We start from the raw sequence: 9,913 nt of genomic DNA, 5'->3' as shown, positions 1-9,913 counted from the left end.
GTAGAGTGCCATGGCATCACCGCTTACAGTAACCTCAAACTCTTGGGCTTAAGTGATTCTCTTGCCTCAGCCTCCCAAGTAGCTGGAAGTATAGGTGCCCACCTCAATGCCTGGATATTTTTTTGATACAGTTGTCATTGTTGTTTAGCAGGCCTGGGCTGGGTTCGAACCTGCCAGCCTTGGTGTATGTGGCAGGTGCCCTACCCACTGAGCTATGGGTGCTGCATGAGCAACCTCCAACTCTTGGCCTTAAGCAATTCTCTGCCTCAGCCTCCTGAGTAGCTGGGACTACAGGTGCCTGCCACAACGCCCAACTATTTTTTGATTGCAGTTGTCGTTGTTTAGCTAGCTCGGGCCAGGCTCGAACCCACCAGCCTTGGTGTATGTGGCCAGCACCCTACTCACTGAGCTATGGGCACTAAGCCAAAATGTGTAATTTTTATTTAGTTATTTTTATTTTTTGTTGTTGTTGTTGTTGCAGTTGTCATTGCTGTTTTAGCTGGCTGGGGCTGGGTTTGAACCCATCACCCTTGGTATATGGAGCCAGCACCCTATGCACTAAGCCACAGGCGCTGCCCTAAAATGTGTAATTTTTTTTTTTTAAAAGACAGAGTCTCACTTTGTTGCCCTCAGTAGAGTGCCGTGGTGTCACAGCTCATAGCAACCTCCAGCTCTTAGGCTTAGGAGATTCTCTTGCCTCAGCCTCCCGAGTAGCTGGGACTACAGGTGCCTGCCACAACGCCTGGCTATTTTTTGTTACAGTTTGGCTGGGCCGGGTTTGAATCCACCACCCTTGGTATATGGGGCCGGCACCCTACTCACTGAGCCATATGCACCGCCTTAAAATGTGTAATTTTTAAAATAAAAAATGATCACAAATCTATCACAGAACTGCATGGAAATGAAGGATAGGATGAAAGGAAATGACTAGTATAAAAAATAAGTTACTAGCTTTGTTTAGTTAGCAAACTGACTGACACAGTATAGAGGGAGGGGAAAGGATACTCACCTGCAGTTGGTACAGGTGTAAAAGACAGTCTGCCCTTCATCAGCTGAACGCATTTGTCTGGTGTGGTATGCCATTCCCTCATGACCACATCGAGAGCAGCGCCTGTCAACCTGGAAAGAAACTGGTGGGTTAGGGAGGCCTTGTCATATCACCCTACTTCTCAGAGGAACCTGGCTATCATACTCTCTTAGATATTGAAGCTTCATACTCCTCTTCCTTCTTGGAATTGGGGAAAAAATTCTCTAGATCTCTGCAATCACCCCACCATTTCATTTCACCCACTTTATGGAGCCAGTCCTTGATCTCATTAACTTACCACAGGTCCCTGGAACTCAGGCCCTTCCTCCACCGACATATGCATGGCTGTCCCCAGTTTGTGGAACACAAATGAAGTCTTCACAACTTTCCCCTCAAAGTCTGTACAGACAAGTAAGAACTGTTGTGGAGATAAGGCTAGGGAGCTGATCCCTGTAATCTCCCCTCTCATTCCCCTGTTTATGCCAGGAGGCCCTAAATCCTTTCCTTCAGGTTTTGTCCTAAACCAAACGTACTATTGTCTGTTCACCTCCTGCTCTATGGCCTCCACCCCAGTCCCACCGATCTTGAGGTCCCGAAGCCTCCCACCCTGGGCACTCCTCCAAGATCACTGCCTACAAACCCCTCACCTCGAACGTTGATGGAGAAGCCGCAACGGGTACAGGTGACTGCATCCTGAGCTCCCGGCAGAGGCAGGACCGAGCCGCAATCTGGACAAAAATCCAAGTCTGACTGAAAGCTGGAGCAGGTGCTGGCGCGGTCCATGACCGATATCCAGTCGAGAACTGAAAAGATAAAGTAAAGTTTATTAACACAATAGAAGACCCGCCTCCCCATTCAGGGGTGACACTTTGTCCTGGGACGTAGGCATAAATGACCCGAGACCTCCTGCTACTAACGGCTACCGCTTCTGCGACCGAGGAGCTGAAATGTCCGGAATTCCCAGCGTCCGTTCTTAACAACCTCACAACCCTTTCCTCAGGCAGGAGTGAGGGTAGAGCTAACTCCGTGGGCTAGAGCGTCAGCTCTGCGCCGGCGGCGGGGCAGCGAGCGCGTGGCGGGCTAGAGCGTCAATGCGTTCGGGCTCACGATTGGCTATGACGTCATCTCGAGAACAATTGTAGTGAAGCCGAATTTCTCCAAAGGGAGACTGCGGCGCAACCTTTACCCTGGTACTGTGACGTTGAGTAAGAAAGCCGGTAACCAGCGCTGCACTTCTGGCTAATTTTCCTACCGGCATCCAATCCTGGGATATGTATTTTCTTTGTCATACATCCTACAGAGACCCAGTCGCGGGCGTGGGGCAGGTCTCCCCGAACACAACCAACTACCGAATACTGATTTTTTTAGGATTAGAGAACTACACCTCTCGCCGTCCTTGAACCGGTATTTCGCTTTTGCGTCTGTGCAGTGGTTAAAGCTAGGCATTCAGGGGCTTCGAGTTCTAGTGTCCCTTGGGATCCCGGTAGCCAAGCTTGGTCTCTGCAGCGTTCATCTTGCCTTGTGTGTTTTCGGGCAGTTCCGGGCACTTGGAAGGAGTGGACTTCTTCAGGGACAGGAAGAGGGGAGGGTGAAGTCAGGAGGAATGCTTAGTCCCACGGACGGACAGAAGCAAAGATAAAGTGGGACACTTGAGAAGGGGCTCAGGACTTCAGAGATGGTGGAACGCAGGAGCTCTGGGTTCTCGCCTCCTTTAGCAGCTGTCAAATGAGGGAGGCTAGCAGTAGTCAAAGGAACTCCTTAGGTAGGATTTCATAAGACTTAGTCAAGTTCGACTTGTAGTTGCAGACCACCTTCTACCTCCTATCTTTTTGACTCTAAATCATCGTTGTCATCCGTTAACTGGGCAGTTGACATTTCCCTAATCTTTTAGAAAACATTAAGATAAATATCTTTAGAAAATCTTGGCGATTTTCATTCATCTGTGATTTAAAATCTAAGTAGAAATTTGTCCTAATGGGGCAGCTTCTAGTTGCGTTTCCTTCCAGCCCTCTCAGTACCATCTGCTGATAGCCATCACTGTTTTTCTTCTCTGAAGGACACAAGCCTGTGGTATTTCCATCTGAGAGGCTCCCGTCTACCTTTCTTTACAATAACGGAGAGAACACCATATTGAAGAGGTAAAAACTCTAAGTAATCTGTTGAAGAGTGACAAGCTCCATCATTTTACTTAACCACGAAACTGGGTGTCATTTTGACTGTCTTACAAAAGATTTGTTGTTTGGCTCCGCGCCTGTGGCTCAAGTGGCTAAGGTGCCAGCCACATACACCTAAGATGGTGGGTTTGAATCCAGCCCAGGCCCGCCAAACAACAATGCCGGCTGCAACCAAAAAATAGCTGGGCGTTGTGGCGGGCGCCTGTGGTCCCAGCTACTTGGGAGGCTGAGGCAGGAGACTCGCTTGAGCCCAGGAGTTGGAGGTTGCTGTGAGCTGTGAAGCTACGGCACTCTACTCAGTGGGACAACTTGAGGCTCTGTCTCAAAAAAAAAAAAAAAAAAAGTAAGGAGGTTTATTCTCATTTATCTGTATGTCTGTCTACTTTGAAAGTGGAAATTGGTATTAGCCCTCCATCCTCCCCAGCTCTGAGACACAGTTAAAGAACATCCATCATGAGTTGAATTAGAGGTGTGTCCCTTTCCCAGCAAAAGTTCACAATCTAGTCAATAAGATTATTTGTTGTGTATTAATGCTAGGCTTTGAGCTGAGGCTGGGGCTGCAAATTTGAAATGTGTTCCCTGATCTCAAGGAGCACAAATGAATAATTAGAATACAATAAAAGTACACTAGTAGGTACAAATTGTGAGAGCCTAGGACATGCATACAAAACAAACATACCTGTAAGTGTCAAGGAAGACTAGTAAATGCTTTAATAAAAAGATAGATACAGATAGCAGGGTGTTGTGGCGGGCTCCTGTAGTCCCAGCTTCTTGGGAGGTTGAGGCAAGAGAATCGCTTAACCCCAAGAGTTTGAGCTTACTGTGAGCTGTGACAAGATGGCACTCTACCGAGGTGACATAATGAGATTCTATCTCAAAAAAAAAAAAAAAAAAAAAAAGGATTGTGGCTTGATGCCCATAGCACAGTAGTTACAGTACCAGCCACATACACCAAAGTTGGTGGGTTCGAATCTGGCTTGGGCCTGCTAACCAACAATGACAACTGCAACAAAAAAATAGCTGGGCATTGTGGTGGGCTCCTGTAGTCCCAGCTACTTGGGAGGCTGAGACAAGAGAATCACTGAAGCCCAAGAGTCTAAGATTACTGTGAGCTGTGATGCCATGGCACTTTACCAAGGGTGACATATGGAACTATGTCTTAAAAAATTGTAATATTTAATATATGCCATTAACAAAGATAAATACAAGTCACATTGAGCACCTCTTTTTTTTTTTCTTGAGACAGAGTCTTACTATGTTGCCCTTGGTAGAGTGCCATGGCATCACAGCTCACAGCAATCTCAGTCTCTAGGGCTTCCAGTGATTCCCTTGGTGATTCCTATAGGTTCTATCCTTTATGAGCCTAAGTTTCAGGGTTAAATGTTAAAAGTGGTATATGAAAACAGATATCACAGTGTAAACCATGATTAATTTTCAAATGAGTTATAGAATGAAAAAATGTAGTGTTGAAAGGAAAATCACTGTGACAGAGTACACCAGAAATACTTTATAGTCAGAACCTTGACTTGTGAAGGATAGATTGCTAGTATTTATTGAGAACTTACCAAGCACTTTATATCTAATTCATACTTGTTCTTTATAAATCTGAAAAGAATATTTTTGTCTTGTATCTCTATTTTATAGATGATGAAACTGACATAGGGAGGAGTTAAGTTACTTGCCCTGAGTCACACACCTAGAAAGTGGTAAAATTAGGATTCAAATCTAGCTCTGTTGGGCTCCAATTCCCATGCTTTTAACCATAAATGGTATAAAAGGCACAGAGATGAAATGCCAGGCATGCTCAGTGGCTTAAATACGACCTCACAGTAAACTCAGAGTAGATCAGAGACAACACATAAAAGTTGGTAATCTTCATTTGTTTTGCCATCAGCCTGCCCTACACATAGACCCAGTGTAACTAAAAATTCCCATCCTGAAGGGTTCAGCAGGGGTTAGTCTCATAATGGATTTACGGTGAAGGATGATTGGTAGTATATACCAGGTAGGCAGAGGGTTGGGCAATCAAATGAGAACAGAATTTCAGAACAGAAGATTAGACGGTAGGCATGCTTTATGTGCTGATAGAGGCAGAGAGGGCCCGGATCAAGAAACTGGAGAAAGAGAACGAATCCACAAAACAAGACATAAAAATTATCTCAGAAGACAAAGAAAGGTCAAGGACTGAGGGATCTGACCGACATGTACTTAGGCAACACCTCACCAAGGAGCCTATCCCTTCCAACTCACAGTCCTGGATAGAAGATTCAGAATGGTTCATGCTGAGTCCACAAGACAAGTATGCTTGTAATTCATAAGAGAGGAAAGATTGGCTGGGTGAGGTGGCTCAAGCTTGTAATCCTAGCACTCTGGGAGACCGAGCCAGGTGGATTGTTTGAGCTCAGGAGTTTGAGACCAGCCTGAGTAAGAGTGGAACCCTGTATCTCCTAAAAAGCAAGCAAGCAAGCAAGCAAACAAACAAACCAAAAAACAAACTGGGCATTGTGGTGGCACCTATAGTCCCACCTGCTCTGGAGGTTAAGGCAAGAAAATTGCTTGTGCCCAAGAGTTTGAAGTTGCTGTGAGCTATGATGCCAGCACTCTACCTAGGATGACAGAGTGAGACTCTGTCTCAAAAAAAAAAAAAAAAAAAAAAGATCCTCTTATTAAAAGAACATTCATTATTTTCTACCATAGAAATGCAATGCTGTTTCCCATGGGGGAAGTGGCCCTTATGCAGTCCTGTCTATTAGCAGATTTCTTTTTTTTTGTGAGGGAAATACCTTTGGTGTGTTCCTTTACTCAGACAATATATGAGCAGATATGTTCTGATACTCCCACATTTCTATTCTATCTTTACTTTTTTATCTTCCAGATTGGCCTGGGCTAAATCATCTAAAGATCCTAGGATTGCTGCAGGCCAACAGTCCCCACTGGAAAAAAAGATTTTGGTAAGTATCTTGATAAATATTGTATCATACATTTTGGAACTATACAGATAAAAATCTTAAGTTAAAATCCTGCATAAGTCACATCTTCAGGTAGTATGTCTACCCAGGCAAATGTTTCCCAGTTATAGCCACAGTTGCAAAACAAAGTTTCATTTTGAAATCTCCCAACACTATACACTCCTTTAAAAAAAAACTAGTTACTGGCCAGGTGTGGTCGCTCACACCTGTAATCCTAGCTCTCTGGGAGGCCAAGGTGGATGGATAGCTTGAACTCACAGTTTCAAGACCAGCCTGAGCAAAAGTGAGACCCTTCTCTACTAAAAATAAAAAAACTGAGGCAAGAGGATCGCTTGAAGCCAAGAGTTGGAGGTTGTTGTGAGCTATGATGCCACGGCACTCTAACCAGGGCAACAGCTTGAAACTCTGTCCCCCTCCCCCAAACAAACAAACAAACAAAAAACCTAGTTACTGATTTGTGATGGTGAGTACTTTACACTGTCAGAGCTATCAGGCTCACCTGGGAGGAATGGTAGTAAAATCATAATTACTCCACTAGAGTAAATAAAAGAGCATGTAGCTTTTCTTGGTGTCAATAGAGAGGGTAGACTTGCATTTAAATGTATTCAAAGGAAAAAGATGATCACATTATAAAATTCTGAACCTCACTTTGACAGAATCTAGGTGGTGTGCATACAACAGCAGCAAGACAATTGATAACTCAGAAATATCAAGAGGAATATGAAACACTCTGTAGGGAGCAAGCTCTTTCCCTTGACTACTGGCTTGCCAAAGCAGAATCTTATTACAATAGAAGAATAGTGGAAATGGTGAAAGAAGAAGAGACAGATAATGAAATCAAGAAGAAAATAGAGGGGAAAACAACACAAAGCACAGACGGACTAAAACGGTACTATTTGGTGCCTGAGAGAGAGGTGAAACAGATAGAAAGGCATATACATCGAACGGGACAGGCCAGAGAATTTCAGAACAAAACAGTTAAAGAAGTACGACAACCCCTTGCTGTTGTAAGGGAAACATTACCAAAAATTATGCCAGCAGAGCATGGCATTCACAGTGCACAGAGAAAAAAGCAGGTATATGAGAGGGAACAGAAGCAAATTAAACATCATCAGGAACGCATGATTCGAGGGAGGGAACTTATAGAGCAAAGACTCAGAGAAGGAATCTTGAGAAAAAGTCACATCCAGCTACCTAAACATGAGAAGTGTGAAAAAGTAAAGAAAGAGATTAAAGAATTTGAAAGAGTTATTGCATATCCACTTTTCCAACCACTCAGTAGAAGTCGGATTAAAGTGAATATACTAATGGAAAAATCTCAGAATGGAGAGGAAGCACATATAATTATAAAACCATGCCAAAGAAGATTCTTGGCTGTGCCGCCCTTTTTGAAAAGTCAAATAGGAAAAATAAATTAGTAAAGTGTTGGTGCTTTTATGATAAAATCATGTCTCTTAAGTGAGCTTTGTTTTTGAGACAGAGTTTCATTATGTCACCCTTGGTAGGGTACTGTGGCGTCACAGCTCACAGCAACCTCAGACGCTTTGGGCTTAAGTGATTCTCTTGTTTTAGCCTCCCAAGTAGCTGGGACTACAGGTGCCCGCTACAATGCCCAGCTATCTTTTTATTGCAATTGTCATTGCTGTTTAGCTGGCCCAGCTGTGTTTAAACCTACCAGCCTTGGTGCATGTGGCCACTGTACTATGGGCACCAAGCCAAGTGAGCCTTTTTTTTTTAATGCCAGTTCTCATTATCTCCCCAGGGTTCAGTGAATATTCCCATTTGTATCAAGTACATAATATAGCTCTGGACTTGAAAACTGGCTTAGCTATTTTTAGTTGCCTTGCATTTATTCAAGTTGCTTATCCTTTCTGGTGTTTAGTTCCGTCATCTGTAAAGTGAGAATAATAATAATTCACAGCATTTGGAAGGATTTTTTTTTTTATTGTTGGGGATTCATTGAAGGTACAAAAGGATTATTTTTGTGACGCATTACTATGTGTTAGTTGTTTCATAAATGTCAGTTTTCCCACTTGAGAAGACCTGGGTTGGGCAATGGTGAATAAGGAATTGTTCTAATTTGCCTCTCTTTTTTCCTTGCTCCCAATCCTCCCAGGTTATTTTGATGAGATTGCCATAGTATCTGGCCTTTAATTTATCATCCATGCCTTCATTAAAGAACTAGTAACCAGGCTCTAAAAGTAGAACTTGCACCATGTAATTTATTTGTTGGAGACACTTAATTTTGAGAACCTCCTTTATGCTGGGCATTGTGTTAGTTACTGAGGTTGAATAAAGAGAAGTCTCTGAAGTCCTTGAATAGTTTACAACTAATGGTATAGCCCATTCCATAAATAGAAAATGTGTTAAAGGTTATGATAGAGGGGTATAGGGTGCTATATACAGTGTAAGGATTCTAACCTGGCCAGGTAAGCAGGGTGAAAAAGGAGGAAGAAGGAGGACACAGAAAGAAGTGTAGTAATCTGTTATGTTTCTTCCAGCTCTTTTCATCACTTTCTATTAGTCACTTAAGCAAGACCCTTCTCAAATGTTTGGACCCATGTGGGTAATCAAACTCAGCCTCTTTCAAATTCATGCCTCCAATACTCATTTATAAATCAGGAAGTAAATTTAGGAATGTAGTAAGAATTTTAATTGCCAAGCAGAAAGAAATTTATTGTTTTCCAGTCAGTTCGTTTTCTTCCCCTGTGTGTACCAGAAAATTGGGAAAGTGGCATCACAGTTCACAGTAACCTCAAACTCTTCGGCTCAAGTAATTGGTTTCTTCTGATTGCTCTGAGGGAAAATCCTTTTCATGGTTCTATCCTAGCCTCTGGTGGCTATTGGTAGTTGTTGGCGTTCCTTGGCTTGTGTATCACTGCAATCTCTCTCCTCAACCTCACATGGACTTCTCTGTGTCTCCTGTCTGTGACTATGTCAAATCTCCCTCTCCGTATGAGGATACCAGTCATTAGATTTGGGTCTGATGATCTCTTTTTGGGAGCCTTAACTTAATTACATCTGTAAAGACACTATTTCCAAATAAGGTCACATAATACGTATTAGTGATTAGGTTTCAGACATACCCTGTGTTGTACACAATTAAACCACCATAGGGTCTCCCTTCATTCTTTGTATATGACTATCCAGTTCTCCCAGCACATTTGTTGAAAAGACTATTGTTTTCCTAATGAATGGTCTTGGCACACTTGTTGATAATCAGCTCATTATAGATGCATGGTTTTATTTATGAATCTCAATTCTATTCTATTGGTCTGTATGTCTGTCCTTACGCAAGTAATAGACTATCTTGATTATCATCACTTTATGGAATTGGTTTTTTCTGAGACAGAGTCTCAAGCTGTCTCCCTGAGTAGAGTGCTGTGGTGTCACAGCTCACAGCAACCTCAAATTCCTGGGGCTTAAGCGATTCTCTTGCCTCAGCCTTACAAGTAGCTGGAATTACAGACGCCTGCCACAATGCCCGGCAGTTGTTTTCGTTGCAGTTGTTGTTGTTTAGCTGGCCCAGGCCGGATTCAAACCCACCAGCCTTGGTATATGTGGCTAGCATGGTACCCACTGAGCTATGGATGCTGCCCTGGAATGTTTTTTTTGTTGTTGAGGCAGAGTCTCACTATGCCACCCTCAGTAGAGTGCTATTGCATCACAGCTCACAGCAACCTCAAACTCTTGAGCTTAAGCAATCCTCTTGCCTCAGCCTCCCAAGTAGCTGGGACTACAGG

The 9,913-nt window shown here is 43.3% G+C and overlaps 1 protein-coding gene across 4 annotated transcripts in view; it reads right to left on the bottom strand.

Moving 5' to 3' along the window:
- The window catches only part of ZNRD1 (zinc ribbon domain containing 1), a 7,080-nt gene extending 4,984 nt beyond the window's left edge, over positions 1-2,096 (bottom strand). Inside the window, exons 1-4 of one of the 4 annotated variants that reach the window (XM_023512877.1) lie at positions 1,931-2,096; positions 1,675-1,830; positions 1,326-1,426; positions 1,010-1,119 (exon numbers count right to left, since the gene is read on the bottom strand). In XM_023512877.1, the coding sequence (XP_023368645.1) occupies positions 1,010-1,119; positions 1,326-1,426; positions 1,675-1,810 (347 nt within the window). In that variant the 5' untranslated portion in view covers positions 1,811-1,830; positions 1,931-2,096. The other 3 variants (XM_023512878.1, XM_012804865.2, XM_012804864.2) reach the window with 3 other exon arrangements.
- Positions 2,097-9,913: the final 7,817 nt, after the last annotated feature.

The sequence above is a fragment of the Otolemur garnettii genome, unplaced genomic scaffold (genome assembly GCF_000181295.1).
Source record: "Otolemur garnettii isolate 467f Iridium unplaced genomic scaffold, OtoGar3 scaffold00031, whole genome shotgun sequence".
Classification (NCBI taxonomy): domain Eukaryota; kingdom Metazoa; phylum Chordata; class Mammalia; order Primates; family Galagidae; genus Otolemur; species Otolemur garnettii.
The sequence above is the reverse complement of the archived record's forward strand: the minus strand, read 5'-3'. Positions and strand labels throughout refer to the sequence as shown.